We start from the raw sequence: 19,101 nt of genomic DNA, 5'->3' as shown, positions 1-19,101 counted from the left end.
TCTGACCTGTAATTGTTGGGCATATACCTTGAGGGTGGGAGGTTCCCTCTGACCTGTAATTGTTGGGCATATACCTTGAGGGTGGGAGGTTCCCTCTGACCTGTAATTGTTGGGCATATACCTTGAGAGTGGGATATTCCCTCTGACCTGTAATTGTTGCACATATACCTTGAGAGTGGGATATTCCCTCTGACCTGTAATTGTTGCACATATATACCTTGAGAGTGGGAGGTTCCCTCTGAGCCTGTAATTGTTGCACATATATACCTTGAGGGTGGGAGGTTCCCTCTGACCTGTAATTGTTGGGCATATACCTTGAGGGTGGGAGGTTCCCTCTGACCTGTAATTGTTGGGCATATTCATTCAGAGCAAGAGGTTCCCTCTGACCTGTAATTAAAGGGTGTATGTTTTGAGAGTGTGATCGAGGTACAGACATCAGACAAAAGTATTTGCACAATTAAATTGTTTTTAACCTGTCATAATGTGATATATAATCATGTGAATACTTTTGCTCAATGTCTATAGCTATAATTGAAGGATAGTTTTGTCATTTAAAACACAAACAGGAGAACATACATGAAAAAAGTTTATTTGCTGAATATAAATACTCCATGTAAATGTAAAATTGACAGGTGATTTCAGTGTGACAATACTATATTACACACCTGAAAATATATTGATACAAGCTCCATCTGTGTTCAGGCACAAAATAATTATACGGGTAGTGATTGAAAAATACTAACATCTACGTATAATATATATACTGTATAGCTGGTAATGTTCATGGTGGATTTCATTTTGCTGTATTTGCAATCATTAAATTTCGCATGAAAATAAATACTCAAAAAAATAAGATTGGCGGATGTTACAGGCATAAAGACGTTATCTTAATCTATAGGCTAATTGTTGGTTTTTTTTCTTTATCTAGAACTTTGATCATGAAAGACAACTTCATTTAAATCAAAGTGGTTATTATGCTGACATTTTATTCCTTCTGTTTTTTTTTTGTTTTTTTTTTATAAAAAAGATCAAAGCTATGAAGTAAACTTATTGTCAACATCAGCAAGCTATTATTTATAAAGCTTTTGATTTTGTTAGGACTTATTCTAAGAGAGAACCCTTAGTCCCTACAGTCTTACTCTCAACCAATCGATCAAAAGTGAAGTTCTCTTCAGCTGAGGCAGTAAATTACAGAATTCCAGGATAATGAAGGCATATAGAGATAGAACCCTTGAACTTTGGAGATGGAGAATAATTGATACTTATATTACTTGGTGCCTATGAGTGTCTGTGTAAGGGGATATATGAGGGGCTCCAGTACAGGGTTACAAAGGTAAAGAGCTCTGAACCCTTGAACTTTGGAGATGGAGAATAATTGATACTTACTTGGTGCCTATGAGTATCTGTGAAAGGGAATAGATTAGGGGCTCCAGTACAGGGTTACAAAGGTAAAAAGAACTGAACCCTTGGACTTTGAGGATGGAGAATAATTGTTACTGTACCCGGTAAGTGTTTACTGCAGAATGTTAACAAGGTGCTGTTGCATGAAATTTAATACCATGAACTAGTTTTGATTTGGATAACTGCAAAATATTCGCCCCATGAAATTTAACAACTATACAGTAAGTCTCTGCTGTTAAGACATGCTCATATATAAGATATAACTCAGACATGTAAAATAGCTGTCACTAAGATATAAATACAAAACATGGTAAAACTAGAATATAAATGATATGTAATGTGTAGTTCAACACAGTACATTCAACTACATGATGTGTAAACCAACACAATGTATTCAATCAAATAATGTATAATTCAACACATGATAATTTGATTACAATATTTGTAATTCAACAAGCAGTGCATTCAGCTAAGTAGTGTGTATTTCAACACATGAACACATAATTACATTATCCAACAAATATCTATGATAATAAATCTTCAGAAATCACTCCAATACAAATATCTGTTTATCTACAAAATATTCTGTGTACATTATGTATATGCATCTCTGTTTTTTTCACCTGATATATATCATGAGGTAATTTTTTCATTAATTAATAAAATATTACCAACAAATGTATAATAAACAAGTATGCTGGATATTGCTAAAGCAATACATGTCCCCTACTGCCCTCGCTAAAAATAGTAACAGTGACCTTGACCCAAAAACCATAAAACTTGAACTTTATCTGTAGCTACTCGTACTGAAGTTTTATACCGACTTTCACCAACATACCTTGAAGCATGGCTGACAAATTTGCGGAAAACTGAGTGGACGGACTGAAAGACAGACAGGTAGGAAACCTAAATTTCTCTAGTTTCATCAGTAGGGAACTTAAAATTAAGACTAACACCTGCAGAATTTATGAAATATTTGTATATTGTCAAGATTAATATTTCACACTTATTCAAACAAAAGTAAAATAGCTTAATTTCCATACAGCAAACCTGAACATTTTTAGTAGGGAATTTTGTGTTCCATTAGATCAACCAATGAAATAAAAGCAGAGGTTAGATCAACCAATGAAATAAAAGCAGAGGACCAAGATAAAACCACAGGAGCTTGACAAATACATATGACCCAGAATACAAAATTAACACTATGGTCCAAACCCTAGATCACTTATTGTCAATCCGGTGCATAGATTTTGCAGCCTGGCCCATAGGAACATGTCAGGCCCCTGTGGAGAAAACCAAGCGTTGACTCCCATATCTTTCCACGTCTCAATAAGTGAATTGGTTGGACCCCCTGTGACTATTTGGTTTATTTTGTTTAACATCCTATTAATAGCCAGGGTCATTCAAGGACATGCCTAGGTTTTAGAGGTGGAGGACAGCCGGAGTACCCGGAGAACTGCCCCACCTGGGTTTCGAAACCCCAAACCCAGAGATGGAGGGCTAGTGATAAAGTGTCGGGACACATTAACCACTCGTCCACTGCGGCCCCCTGTGCCCCTACGATCTCTTGGTAAATATATTGGTATATCAGTGAATCAAATTAAAAACAGCTCACTGAATGTGTGCATGAATCTGTGTACAAAATACTGGTACATTAATCAATCACAATGGTTCTTTATAATATATATCGCAGTCAAAACTTATACATTCAAATGTAATGTAAAAATCATCCTTGCAAAACCTCTGGATTATAATCACAAAACCCCTTGAAATATTCAGGTTCACGGTACTTATTATACATTATATATTCATGTATATATATGAAAGTTTTTTTGTATATGATTCTTTTTTTTGTAATCAACTGCATGCATGAGGAAACGAGAAAAGAATCATATGCCCCAATTTAAAAATGTAAATGCTGTATTAAATTCTGATTTTTAGGTTGCCTGAGTCGACAACTCAAATGAGATTCACTAGCTACTGTTGTGATTTGTCCATCAGCTACTGTATGTATTTGTAAACTTTTCGACCTTTAATAAACGATCAGGCAGTATAGCAACTGGTAAAAAGTGGATAGGTATATTAGGCAGTAGTTCTAATATTAACAACTTTAAGCCATTCAACAGGGACCGTTGTAGCTCATGCAGTCCATTAGAGTGCCGGCCACGTAACCTCTGGTAAAGATCGGAGGTGCATGGTTCATCACTCCCTACCAAAGTCGTTTTGTTACTCAGAAATCTGAGAAATGGACCAGTTGGTGCTGTCATGGTCGTGTCCATGGGCAAGACACTTTACATGTTCAGTTTGGTAGTCACAAACTACTACAAGGAGCCCAATCCTCAAAATGACCATGTCTGTTCACAGGGCAATAAATCCAGCAAACAAACAAACCAATCCAACATGCCAAACTGGTGTCAACTACCTAAAAGTTATATAACAATTAAGACAGAATATATTTTGATCATTATAACAAGAGTTTTTTATCAAATGGTTTGACATACTAGCTCATGGTTCCTAAATATGATTTTATTTTTTTTATAATTCTGACTACAAGGAAAGATATTCTGTAGACACTGAATCACCATGTTTGGCTCCAACTTTCCACATTAAATTGAGGGTCTGGACCCTCAGGGTAAAGCACCATATTTAAGCTGTTTGGCTGATCCGCTCCTCCTCTAGAGCCTCAGGAGCAAAACCTAATGGCAACAGCTCTCCTGTCTTCATCACCTTGTAGGTATTGTCAGGTTTGGTCATATAAACATCCCAGTTCTTCCCAAACTGTGCACAGAAATTAAATGTTACTTCTAAATATCGGATACTGTATAATTAAATGTTTTAGTTTCGAGATACATTTGTCAGGAGACTTTTTTTAACTGGGATATTTGGCTTGTAGATCAATATTTCCAGATTTCATTGATAATATCTCCAGATTTCATGGATGATATTCCCAGATTTCACAGATAATATCCCCAGATTTCACAGATTATATTCCCAGATTTCACAGATAATATCCCTAGATTTTATGGAATTTATTCTCAGATTTCACTGATAATATTCCCAGATTTCACTGACAATATTCCCAGATTTCACAGATAATATTCCCAGATTTCACAGATTATATTCCCAGATTTCATGGATTATATTCCCAGATTTCACAGATTATATTCACAGATTTCATAAATAATATCCCCAGATTTTATGGAATTTATTCTCAGATTTCACTGACAATATTCCCAGATTTCACAGATAATATTCCCAGATTTCACAGATTATATTCCCAGATTTCATGGATGATATTCCCAGATTTTATTAATAAAGATTCAATCCGACAAAATAAATACAGAATTTGGATATAATTACCTCCAGTAGGAACTGCCGACAGGCACCACATGGGACGATGAAGGACGACTTCAGGTCACTGAAATATCAAGATCCTACCAAGTAGTACCTGGTATTTATTGTATTTTCACCAGTGAAATATCAGAAATTATCTATTGATATTACCTTATTTGTCTCTGCTGATTTCTGTTCAGGTGCAAATAAAGCAAAACTATAATGAGTGGTCTTTTAGCTGCAACTACTACAGTTTTAACACACATGATTAAGATTTAGCACCTTGTCTACCATGTCAAGGTCATTCATTTATAAAAAACTAAGTAAAAATAGTATGTCTGATACAGGTTACTCCTGTCAAAATATCACATGACAATAATCGCTCAAAATTGACAAGAATATTTAAAAACCATTTAAAAGTACATTTGTAATTATTTACGTGGACATTTGACCTTGTCCAGCTACGAAGACTGACCTTTGATACCCACATAATACACATGTACATTAGGTAAAGATATGCAGGTTTATAGTCTTCAAAATATACCAAAGTATCATGTCTCCACAACTAAATACTTTCTTCATTAACAACATTTTGTATCACTTACAGCTGCATGACGACGTTTAGGAATTGACCTTGAAGTTACCTTGAAATAGCAATAGCCTTGAATGACCTATGGCCCATGGAAACGGCCTTGACAAGTGCTGTCCTCTCTGCACATATACTCAATCCATACGAAGCATTTTCCACATTACAGCCTATAAAATAATTTTGATGCTTCAGTTGTTAGAGGCTTTAAATCAAAGTACTGTACGTCCCAAGGGAAATCATGAACGAAAGATTGCTTGATGTGTAAGGTCTTTAACTGTAGTGCTGGTTCTGTATTATCAATGAAATTTTTTTTACTCAGAATTTTCTGTAATTGTGCTGATGGTTCTAATTTGTGTTACCTGTAATGATGGTCACTAACTTGTGCTACCTGTAATGATGGTTACTAACTTGTCGTGTTACCTGTAATGATGGTTACTAACTTGTCGTGTTACCTGTAATGATGGTCACTAACTTGTCGTGTTACCTGTAATGATGGTCACTAACTTGTCGTGTTACCTGTAATGATGGTTACTAACTTGTCGTGTTACCTGTAATGATGGTTACTAACTTGTTGTGTTACCTGTAATGATGGTCACTAACTCGTTGTGTTACCTGTAATGATGGTCACTAACTCGTTGTGTTACCTGTAATGATGGTCACTAACTTGTTGTGTTACCTGTAATGATGGTTACTAACTTGTTGTGTTACCTGTAATGATGGTTACTAACATGTTGTGTTACCTGTAATGATGTTTTTTTTACTAATTTGTTGTGTTACCTGTAATGATGGTCACTTATTTGTTGTGTTACCTGTAATGATGGTCACTAACTCGTTGTGTTACCTGTAATGATGGTCACTAACTTGTTGTGTTACCTGTAATGATGGTTACTAACTTCCTGTGTTACCTGTAACTATAGTTACTAACTTGTTGTGTTACCTGTAATGATGGTTACTAACATGTTGTGTTACCTGTAATGATGTTTTTTTTTACTAATTTGTTGTGTTACCTGTAATGATGGTCACTTATTTGTTGTGTTACCTGTAATGATGGTCACTAACTCGTTGTGTTACCTGTAATGATGGTCACTAACTTGTTGTGTTACCTGTAATGTTGGTTACTAACTTGTTGTGCTACCTGTAATGATGGTTACTAACATGTTGTGTTACCTGTAATGATGGTTTCTAACTTGCTGTGTTACCTGTGATGATGGTTACTAACTTGTTGTGTTACCTGTAATGATGGTCACTAACTTGTTGTGTTACCTGTAATGATGGTTACTAACTTGTTGTGTTACCTGTAATGATGGTCACTAACTTGTTGTGTTACCTGTAATGATGGTTACTAACATGTTGTGTTACCTGTAATGATGGTTACTAACTTGTTGTGTTACCTGTAATAATGGTCACTAACTTGTTGTGTTACCTGTAATGATGGTTCCTACTTCCTGTGTTACCTGTAATGATGGTCACTAACTTGTTGTGTTACCTGTAATGATGGTCACTAACTTGTTGTGCTACCTGTAATGATGGTCACTAACTTGCTGTGTTACCTGTAATGATGGTTACTAACTTGCTGTGTTACCTGTAATGATGGTCACTAACTTGTTGTGCTACCTGTAATGATGGTTACTAACTTGTTGTGTTACCTGTAATAATGGTCACTAACTTGTTGTGTTACCTGTAATGATGGTTCCTACTTCCTGTGTTACCTGTAATGATGGTCACTAACTTGTTGTGTTACCTGTAATGATGGTTACTAACATGTTGTGTTACCTGTAATGATGGTCACTAACATGTTGTGTTACCTGTAATGATGGTCACTAACTTGTTGTGTTACCTGTAATGATGGTCACTAACATGTTGTGTTACCTGTAATGATGGTCACTAACATGTTGAGTTACCTGTAATGATGGTTACTAACTTGTGTGTTACCTGTAATGATGGTCACTAACTTGTTGTGTTACCTGTAATGATGGTTACTAACATGTTGTGTTACCTGTAATGATGGTCACTAACTTGTTGTGCTACCTGTAATGACGGTCACTAACTTGCTGTGTTACCTGTAATGATGGTTACTAACTTGTTGTGTTACCTGTAATAATGGTCACTAACTTGTTGTGTTACCTGTAATGATGGTCACTAACTTGTTGTGTTACCTGTAATGATGGTCACTAACATGTTGTGTTACCTGTAATGATGGTCACTAACTTGTTGTGTTACCTGTGATGATGGTTACCAACTTGCTGTGTTACCTGTAATGATGGTCACTAACATGTTGTGTTACCTGTAATGATGGTTACTAACTTGTTGTGTTACCTGTAATGATGGTTACTAACTTCCTGTGTTACCTGTAATGATGGTTACTAACTTGTTGAGTTACCTGTAATGATGGTTACTAACTTGTTGTGTTACCTGTAATGATGGTTTCTAACTTTCTGTGTTACCTGTAATGATGGTTACTAACATGTTGTGTTACCTGTAATGATGGTCACTAACATGTTGTGTTACCTGTAATGATGGTCACTAACTTGTTGTGTTACCTGTAATGATGGTTACTAACTTTCTGTGTTACCTGTAATGATGGTTTCTAACTTGTGAGTTACCTGTAATGATGGTTTCTAACTTGTGAGTTACCTGTAATGATGGTTTCTAACTTATGAGTTACCTGTAATGATGGTTTCTAACTTGTGAGTTACCTGTAATGATGGTTACTAACTTGTTGTGTTACCTGTAATGATGGTTACTAACTTGTTGTGTTACCTGTAATGATGGTTACTAACTTGTTGTGTTACCTGTAATGATGGTTACTAACATGTTGTGTTACCTGTAATGATGGTTTCTAACTTGTGAGTTACATGTAATGATGGTTACTAACATGTTGTGTTACCTGTAATGATGGTTACTAACATGTTGTGTTACCTGTAATGATGGTTAATAACATGTTGTGTTACCTGTAATGATGGTTTCTAACTTTCTGTGTTACCTGTAATGATGGTTACTAACTTCCTGTGTTACCTGTAATGATGGTTACTAACTTGTTGAGTTACCTGTAATGATGGTTTCTAACTTGCTGTGTTACCTGTAATGATGGTCACTAACTTGTTGTGTTACCTGTAATGATGGTTACTAACTTGTGAGTTACCTGTAATGATGGTTTCTAACTTGTGAGTTACCTGTAATGATGGTTACTAACTTGTGAGTTACCTGTAATGATGGTTTCTAACTTATGAGTTACCTGTAATGATGGTTTCTAACTTGTGAGTTACCTGTAATGATGGTTCCGTCCTCACATAGGAGAGCTGCTCCTACTCGGAATTTACTGTAAGGGCTATAGGATTGCTTCTTACTACTAGCACTCATCTGCAGCATTTTCTTGATATCCTCTACAATACAGAAAATATATATAAACATGTGAACTGTGAGTTATAAAAGCAATAGTACATAGTTAAATTGTCAAAACACTCTCCACAAACCCCTTTCTTCAACATAATTATATACTATAATAAAAAGGCACCACGCAGAAAGGAACATAAAACATCAAACAAGATTACATCAGAATATCTAGGACAACATTTAAAAAGACTTTGTTAAACTCAAATCAAACATGAGGGTGGACTTTTAAAATTAACGGTGATTTATAATGAATTGTTACTGTTTCTGATGCATAACCAAAAGAAATCTAGGTGAAGGATAAAGGATCATCTACTGTATAAGTATCAAATTGCTACTCAGGCCCACAGAAATCACTTATAAGTAAGTAACATGGTTAGCCCTGATACATATTAATTGATTAAGATACTTCTGTTTGCACTGGAGTAGTGATTGATAGGCCTTGTACAATAGAAGGAATAGATGGAAAAGAATGAGAAGGACAACATGAGGTCTATACAAAGTAGAGGTACAGGTCGACAATGCAGTTGGAAAAGCATTTCATGTTCAACACATGACATTACCGTGTATACTAAAAGATTAAAACAAGAGGCCTGATGGTCCTGTATCACTCATCTGCTTCTATCTAATGCAAATTTGAAGTTGATCTAGGTCATTTATGGGGGTACTAAGCTGATTACCACTTTATTCAAATATCAGAGTAGGCTAAGTTAATTTATTCAATTATATAAATTAAAATCGCCTATATCAAATATTATGGGTAGGGGAACAGATGGAAGATGGACATAGCCTTCAGCCAGGTGAGATCTAGTAATTACTAGAGAGTGAAAATATTGGTGATATAAACAAATTTGTTGTAATTCGTATAAATAAATGACTGTTTGTGTACAGCACTTGATATCAAAACAGAAAATGAGCAATTTCAAGGACACACTATCAGACTGAGCTAATTAACTCTGGTCAAAAGTAGTCATCTCTCCTAGTCCTAATACACTTATTAATCAACAAAGCAGTATAACTCTTTAGGTAATTAAAGGAGCCATCATTTTCCAATTGACTGTCCTGCTTATCACTACGATTTGATTGAACAAAACAAAGGGAAGTAACTCTGGTAAATGAGAATGAAGCACCATAAGGCCCTTAATTTGATAAGGGACACTAATCCACAATGCCATGATGTGGATATGGCCAATCTCGTAGAGGATGAGGAATACTGGACCGTGTAGCTGGACGGGTTATTGGTGTGTAAGCACTGGTAAGCAGTCTCGGCCCACAAGCACTGTATTTTTATAATTTTTGAAATTTGGACTTCAAATAGTACCATTTTGTCATATTTGGATGGTCCTTGCATGATATGAAATTACAGTATGCAAATCATTAACATCAAAATGGTCCACATGTACACTGAAAATGTCAGTAAGATATAGACAACTCAAAAGGTTTAAAGTACATTCTGTATTCAGAACAAACGTCAAATTTTTTACAATTGAATTCTGTACTTTAATACATGTACACTGTATTCATACTTAGAAAAATAGGGTGCAAGCTACCTAATTAGCACAGGCTTATGTGCTTACACAGCAACTACTTGCCTGACAGATGAAAAAGTAAAGTGTCAATTTCTTTATTCATGATGATATGGCAATAATAAATTGTTTTTGCATAAATATTGGAATTTATTTCTTTATTATCATACTGACTAATAAAATCAATTTAAAACAGAAATATAGATAGATTATTGATCACTGTGACATGTGTGTATATAATGTCCATTCCATTAAAATAATGGAGCTGATATCCAAAAGGCTGAACAGGCAAATGGATGGCTAGGAAAAAAGGAAGACCATAATTGATATATGCATGTAGATATATCGCAAGATCAATCATGTTGGGTGGAAGAGTATATATGTCTGTCTTATGCCAAAGAGATATACATATTCTTCTATTAAAATCCCTTAACAAAACAAGAGACCCAATGGGTCTGCATGCATTGCTCAACTGAACACACTAGTATAGAAAATACCTCTCTATTTCCTTACTGGACCCTACTGGACGTGCCTGGTTTTGTAGGTGGAGGAAAGCCGGAGTACCTGGAGAAAAACCACCAATCTATGTTCAGTACCAGGCAACTGCCCCACGTGGGTTTGGAACTCACAACCCAGAGGTGGAGGGCTAGTGATAAAGTGTCGGGACACCTTAACCACTTGGCCACCGCAGCCCCGAATAAAAAACAATCTAATTTAAATGTTGCTAAGAAAAGCACAACCCAATAGGACAGTCTTCGATAATATTCAAAATTGAATCAACACGACTAAGGACCATATAGGGGACCTAAATATTAAGTTTGAGAACTATCCCTCCAGTACTTCTCTAGGATTGGTCATAATGAAGTTCAGCAATCAAAATCCAAGATGGCCGGCTGCCTGATGGCCCTTTTTTCGTTCCCAGTCAGACCCAAAATTGGACAGGCACAACTAAGGACCAAAGGAAACCTACATTTTAAGCTTGAGAAATATCCTTCCAGTCCTTCTCAAGAAACAGCAGTAACAAGGATTGTTTACAGACACCATGGACAAACGGATCCGGACCACGGACAGATGGTCCACAGATATACATGTAGGGCAATGCGAAAAATGTTGATAACCATAATTTAAATAGCTGAATCTTTTCATTTCAAAATTGCAAAAATTGTTCATGTCTCAAAAGCATTCTACATACAGTGGCAAACTTGATGATAATATTTCCTACAAAATTTACCTGAAGGTTACATTTTCAATAAATGGTGCATGTATATTTTGTTAACCATTTCTCTAGGTATTTCCATCAATCTAGGTATTTCCATCAATATAGATTTGAATTACAACATTTCAGAAGAAACAATTTCCAAACTTAAATCACAACAAAACAAAAATTGAATGAATGTATTGGGTTGACAACCAATCACTATTTGGTAACCAAGCATGGAACTGTTTCCCGACCTAAATGTAGGTACATATTCAAATGTACGTGGTACGTATATTGATAAATGAGACTATAGGACCTGATACTGTAATCTACTCATGCCAAACCTATGTATACCTGGCACAGTTAAACGTATCCACAACACACACCTTTATCCTAACTATTACCTAATTCTCAATCGCTTACTTCAGAAGTTGATCATTTAGGGGAGTCAATATTTACCTTCAATTTATCCTCAAGATATTTTTCCATTGACCAATAAATAAAACATATCAAAGACCTGCAACTTTCAATACACCAATTCCGTGACCTTGAACTTTGTCTGAACCGGCAGTACGAATAAACAAAATCTAACTTGTAAATTCTAAAATGATTTTCTATGGTTTAGTTTGATTTTTTATATGTTTTACATCCTATAAGTAATAAGGACAGTCAAACCTGCCATGTGACCTTCCAAGGGAGACAATAAAAAGGTCACAAATGACAGGTGGTCTCTTAATCTAAGTTCAGGAAGTTAGCTATAGCAAATGGCATTGTGAAGAGAAAATACTATCACAAAAATGAGAGGGAATCGCTTAATCCAGGTTTATGTAGTTAGTATAGTGTAAATAGCATTGTAAGGGAGAAATTTACATATGAGAGGAAATCGCTTAATCCAGGTGGTCACTAAGACAGGTTTGACTGTAGATTTGTGTAGAAAATTCATTTTACTGATTTTGAACTGTTATCTCTGATACTCAATTCAGAGTAATTGCAAGAAATCAGACTGTTGTATATATTTATATCATTCTAAATGTTACATATTTCAAGATATTACCACCAAAAACAATTTGATCTTCTATTTGTGAATAAATTATTGATTACCGATATCACCAGAACAAATTCTTGTACTCTGCCTCTGTATATGATAATTATCATTTGTTTTTAGGAACCCGTTAATATTCTTTTCTACGTTGGTGTTAATTACGGTAGATAAAGTTTTCACTATGGGTTTCATATATTGCATTTGGTGACTAGTAGTGTTGTACGCTGGTCGTGGTATATAAAAACAGCAATCTTTAAAGATTGACTCCATAAATGTAAAAATCACTGTTGGAAAATGTTATTAGGTATAATTTTTTTGAAAATTATCTCATATAACTAAGACTTTCCTTAATTATGAAAATAAAAAGGGTCAACATCCATGTTTGTAAATATCTAGTCATTGCAAAACAATAACATTACAATTCATTAGGTCCTACAACATTACAATATGGTCCTACGAGAATGCATTTGTAATTGCTCATAAACAGAATGTGGTGTGAATGGACTTGTTACTCACACCCCTGGACTCCATTCAGCTTTGTCCATATAGAATTATATAAGAACATCAACCGAGATAAACTGTGTTTTAAAACTCGTAAACAGATATGCATTTATAGAACATTGTTTTTTACAGTACGCTCATTAGGGTATCCCTATTTCTTTTAAAAGCCTATTTTACAATTTATAAGAAAATATCACCATTTGATGAGTATAAAATCTATAGATATAACAGCTTTAATATTAATCAACTACAGTCAATCCTTTGTATAAAAGACACTGAAGGGACAAAGCAATAGTGTCCTTTATAGACAGGTGTCCTTTATATAGAGGGTCAACAAGTTATGTCCTTCATAGAGAGGTGTCCTTTATATAGAGGGTCAACAAGTTATGTCCTTCATAGAGAGGTGTCCTTTATATAGAGGGTCAACAAGTTATGTCCTTTATAGAGAGGTGTCCTTTATATAGAGGGTCAACAAGTTATGTCCTTTACAAAAAGGCATCTTTATATAGAGGTTCAACAAGTTATGCCCCTTATAAAGAGGAATCTTTATATCGAGGTTCAACAAGTTATGTCCTTTATAAAGAGGAATCTTTATATCGAGGTTCAACAAGTTATGTCCTTCATAGAGAGGTGTCCTTCATATAGAGGGTCAACAAGTTATGTCCTTCATAGAGAGGTGTCCTTCATATAGAGGGTCAACAAGTTATGTCCTTTATAGAGAGGTGTCCTTTATATAGAGGGTCAACAAGTTATGTCCTTTACAAAAAGGCATCTTTATATAGAGGTTCAACAAGTTATGCCCCTTATAAAGAGGAATCTTTATATCGAGGTTCAACAAGTTATGTCCTTTATAAAGAGGAATCTTTATATCGAGGTTCAACAAGTTATGTCCTTCATAGAGAGGTGTCCTTCATATAGAGGGTCAACAAGTTATGTCCTTCATAGAGAGGTGTCCTTCATATAGAGGGTCAACAAGTTATATCCCTTATAAAGAGGAATCTTTATATCGAGGTTCAACAAGTTATATCCTTTATAAACGAAGAAACAAGTGTGAATAAAGTTTTATTATAGTACTCTATATAATCTCTTGATTTATAGAATCATTTTTACATACACCAGGTAAATTTTATGAGAGACGGCATTAGTTGACTGTAGCAGCTTCAAAATGATTCTTCACATTAACAAACAATAGCAGGAAAAAAATCTGCTACTGTCCATTATGGACAAGTGTCCGCTATATAAGGGTGTCCATTATGGACAGGTGTCCATTATATAAGGGTGTCCCTTATGGACAGGTGTCCACTATATAAGGGTGTCCATTATGGACAGGTGTCCACTATGACTGGTTTGTCAGTAATATGATAAACTTCACCAAAGAAATGAGGTGATTCAGCCGATACAATATAACTTGTTAAAGAAAGCTGGTCCTAAACGTTAATTTATTATAGAATTTTAGGGGAAAAAAAGTCCTATTAACAGCCGGTGTCATTTAAGTATGTGCCAGGTCTTGGAGATGGAGGAAAGCCAGAGTACAGGAGAAAAACCACCTGTCTACGGTCATTACCACTTACCAGGCAACTGCCCCACGTGGGTTTTCGAATTAGCAACCCAGAAGCGGAGGGCTAGTGATAAAGTGTTGGGACACTTACACTACTCAGCCACCACGGCCCCTAGTTTTATTGTTGGCTGAGGCTAATTTTAAAACTTACAACTATACCATTGTTTTTGACATTGTTTGTTCTGCATAATATTACCATTTTAAAGGAGATAAATGTGGATTCTTTAGCTGAAAAAATAATTTGTCTTGTGTTTGTTCTGGAACGGTGTACAAACATGCAGTAAGAATAGGCAATTGAAATATAACACACTTGTACTAATATTGAGATTTGACCACTGAGTAAGTCTTGTTACCTGATTTGACATATTTTGAAGTTTTCAGAGCAGAACTTTATAATTACACTGTCATTTCTGTGGTTGGTAAACAAATTTTAAATGTAAACAGCAGTAAGTCAACCTGTAACGTTAATGTCTTATACCTTTAATTACCAAATAACTTTCTGGTCTACTTCTCAAATCCAAACTGACCTACCCTGACCTTAATCTCTGACAACATCATAGATATTGCTGATAAAGCAGTTTTTGTCTATGACAAAGCGGACAAGATTTTGTGTAACAACACAATATAGCTTGTTGTGATTTCTGCAAAAATATGCTAAAAATGCGGGAAAGAACAATAGAAGTCTTTTTGAAGTTGACATTTTGTTTCATACCTGTATATGTAATCATGTCAATGCTGCATGATGATGATGAAATGACTACAGCATACAGATTTTTTTATTTCAGAATATTTTTGATTATGCAGATTTTTTAAAACATTTTTTTGTTGTTGTTGTTGTTGTTGTTGTTGTGAAAAACATTTTTATTACATATAAATTCCACACAGATCGACACACAAACATACATATTCCAATAAGCAAGACTTGTAATCATCATCGTCTCTCTAAAATGTTGACAGTACACACTCATCACTATAGTAATACATATCCCCGTAATAATACATCATATAAAATAGAAAGGTACCATCAGAATATCAGTACTGTTAAGAGACGAGTCCATGACAAGGCTGACAGGGTATGATGTATTCGTTTTGTGTGATGTATATATATATACAGTATATGATATGGGTTAAAACTATCTCAAAGGTAGGGTAAACATGCCAGAAGTCTATGATGACAGAACTGAATATATGTATGTACACACAGGCATACGCAGATGTCCTATGAATCTCAGACACCAGGTACAAGGTGTATGAGTGCAAAAATGGCAAGCAAGGAAAGTTTTCAACTTAATGGTATCTATAGCTCAGAATATCAAGTTGTATCTTTGAGGCATGCCTTGTGGAAACACAATATTGAAGATTAATTTAGACGAAAAACACATTTGATGCAATTTTCATTTACAAGTTTAAGAGGAAATGAAAGAAAAACAGAGACCTGCAGTTATCCACTAAATGATTATATGAGGTGACTTATGTGTGAAGCTTGCAGAATTGGTGGGTGCGGTGGGATAGAAGTCCAACGTGTCTTCTAGATTGTACCCTGAACCAATGTGTCTTCTAGATTGCACCTTGAATAAACACTTACTGATTATCTGTTATGTGTACAGACATGTTTTTATTTATGCAGCTTATAAATGATATATATACATTTTTACTTGATACAGTTCCCAAGGACTCTGTAAATCAACTGTGTACTAGCCATATGAGATATACCAAGGACATCCTGTCCACCTCTAGACAATATGCAGTATATTTGTGTGTAAGATATATATACAACATCTGGTAGACACATTTAACATCCCAATAAATATTCAATATAATTGTAAAAGCGACAATAACTGTAAACATACCACTGTTAGAAAATGTTATCAGGCATGTATATAATATTTTTAAAATATTTTATAGAAGTAAGACTTAATTACAAAAGTTTTAAGTGCCGCAACTGCATTTTGTTAATCCTATAAATCCGTGTGAAACAATAACATTACAATATGGTCCTACAAGAATACATATGTTACTGCTCGTAAACAGAATGCGGTTTGCACGGATTGAATGGACTCTTTTTTGCACCCATGTGACTCCATTCAGCTTTGTCCATGTAGTAATCTTTACAAAGATCAACAAGTAAACTGTGTTTTAAACTCGTGGACATACATTTATAGAATATTTTTTATGGTATAAGCCCAGGTATTGCTATTTCTTAGGCCCATTTTACTATTTATAAGAAGAAATCACTGTATAATGAGTATGAAATCTACAGAACTAGTTGCTTTAAGTCTTAACTATGGAACAATGTGTAACGCTGGTTAGTAACATAATTTTAAAAGTACAATGTACATGTAGTCCTGAGTGGAGAACATTTACATAGCAATCAGCACTTTCTCTTTGCTTCAGTCACATTGTTACAAGCAAAGAAGAATATGTTAAAGTTAGAGAAATTAAATACATGTAAATTATATACAGAAAAAAATGTTTTTCCCAATGATAATATACTGTAAATGGGATTTTCAATGAGCTCTCTTTCCTATGAAATAGTCAAGAAGAAATTGTTACAGTATTTAGCTCCATCTAGCGAGGGCTATAATTATAAATCTCACCTGAAAAAGCAATCAGGATTAATTCATCACATCTTATGAATATCTTTAATGATAATTAGTTACTACCATACTGGATTTACTGAATTAGCATTAGATAGACTGTTTTGATGGATTTGGTCATCCTCGGATTCCCATGATTGATTGCACTACACGCTACACTTATAGGGTTTTGTTGATTGGTTTCGTATAGAGTGACGTCATTGAATCGAGGATTTTTCACTGAGTTGACCCCGGGGGTGATAAGTGTAGCATACGAAGTGTGGTACAATCAACCATGGGTATCCGACTATATGATTTGGTTGCATGTAGTTTTCCTAATCAGTTAATGTTTCAACATGATTCGAAATTTCATATAATTTTTTATATAGGAACTGTTTTTCTCTGATTTCCCTCATTTTTTTCAATGTATAATCCTTCAATAAGATTGCAAATTAGATTTGACATGTCTATCTATTTTGGTTAGCAAAATAAGACCAAGATTAGGGTTGTGATTTTTACCAAAATGAAGATATCAACATGGATATCATCTCAATTTAAAGGAAAAGGCATACACAGCCTGTTGTAAATTTCAGGTAGAGATAACAGTGTAAATAATTTTATACCCCACTTTAGCTACAATGACATCAAGTGTTTGTCCATATATATATATCACAGTCTACAGGTTGGGAAATCAAGAAAAGTCAAGAATACACCTACTGATATTCATTACATGCATGCATGAACATATAATATCACATTTATCTTGAGTGAACAGGGGTTGGGTAGACTGGCCACCAGTCCCACAGTTTTTTTTTAAAGCCTAGCTGAATTATAATACTAGATTATCTCCCCCTAGTTTGAGACTTGCATTGGGATCAGACACATTCTAGAGACCAAAATTATCGCTCAAATTTATTCCTAATTCTAATTCTAAAGATACCAGAGACCATTCAGGGGGTGGACAACACTTATTTTTTTTACTCATAGCAGAGGGTTGGCTCATTGCAGGTTATTGAATTGCATCTTCTTCAGTTTCACTGAACCATGGGTGGGCTAATTAATTAAAACAAGTAAATATGATATGATGCTTCAAACTTGTGTGAATTATTTAAGTATGTCATTGGGATCTACATTAACTACAAATATGTTTCAGTATACCAATTTCAACATTTTTTTTTTCATTTTTATGAATAGAAAGACTAGAAAATATACATCAAATTTGTTAATATACTTTATATTAAATGTACACCTTTTTAGTGGTAAGTTGAGTTTTGTCAAATTTTAATTACACTTTATAATTACATATATTACATATACTGTAATTTCTGTAGCAATTCAATATGGGTGTGCTAATTAACAAATTAACTGAAAATTTGCAGCATCTCAACAAATTAAGTGAATACACCCTACTAGTTTATCACAACTTAAAAGGAAGATTTACAGCTGCAAATCTTGCCCTGCATTAGTTAAAAAAAACATTTATGAGTAAAACATATCAAGGCAAGGTTATAATTAATTGCACATATGAGACAAAACATTGAAAAAAAAGAAAATTATTCATCTAAAAACTGATGTCAAAGTTCTCAAATAAAAGAAAAAATGTTTTTAAGAAAAGAATGAGCAGTTCAATATTAATAGCTACTTATACCTACAGCAATGGCAATTACTATTCAAGTACATGTATGTAATTATCATTAATTATAATGAGCGAGTGGTGCACTAAAGGATTTGGTTTGATGCTTTAAAAGATATGTTAAGTTTGAGAGTAAATCAATCTACAAAGTAATACAAGACTTACCTGAATCTTCCATGTTTGTGTGTATGGCTGCTCCTGTGTACTCAATACATGTACAGTATAGTCAATGACTGTCCGTATAACTTTGAGCTGTCTGCTAACCAGATTTTTTTGGTTAAATGCCGGAAACACCCGAGTGCGCTTCGTCTGATTCCGATAGAAATTGTTCAACCAATCATATTTAGCAAAATA

General features: G+C 34.6%; 1 protein-coding gene across 1 annotated transcript; it reads right to left on the bottom strand.

The window, feature by feature from the left end:
- Positions 1-571: 571 nt before the first annotated feature.
- LOC117314826 (cytidine deaminase-like) lies at positions 572-19,094 on the bottom strand. Its single transcript, XM_033868933.1, has 5 exons — positions 18,913-19,094; positions 8,590-8,706; positions 5,379-5,490; positions 4,762-4,819; positions 572-4,179 (listed from the first exon to the last, which is right to left on the bottom strand). The coding sequence occupies exons 1-5, from the start codon at positions 18,923-18,925 to the stop codon at positions 4,048-4,050; spliced, it is 432 nt and encodes a 143-aa protein (XP_033724824.1). The 5' UTR covers positions 18,926-19,094; the 3' UTR covers positions 572-4,047.
- Between the last annotated feature and the right edge of the window lie 7 nt (positions 19,095-19,101).

Source organism: Pecten maximus, chromosome 16 (genome assembly GCF_902652985.1).
Source record: "Pecten maximus chromosome 16, xPecMax1.1, whole genome shotgun sequence".
Classification (NCBI taxonomy): domain Eukaryota; kingdom Metazoa; phylum Mollusca; class Bivalvia; order Pectinida; family Pectinidae; genus Pecten; species Pecten maximus.
Note: the sequence above shows the minus strand (reverse complement) of the source record. Positions and strands in the feature narration are given on the sequence as shown.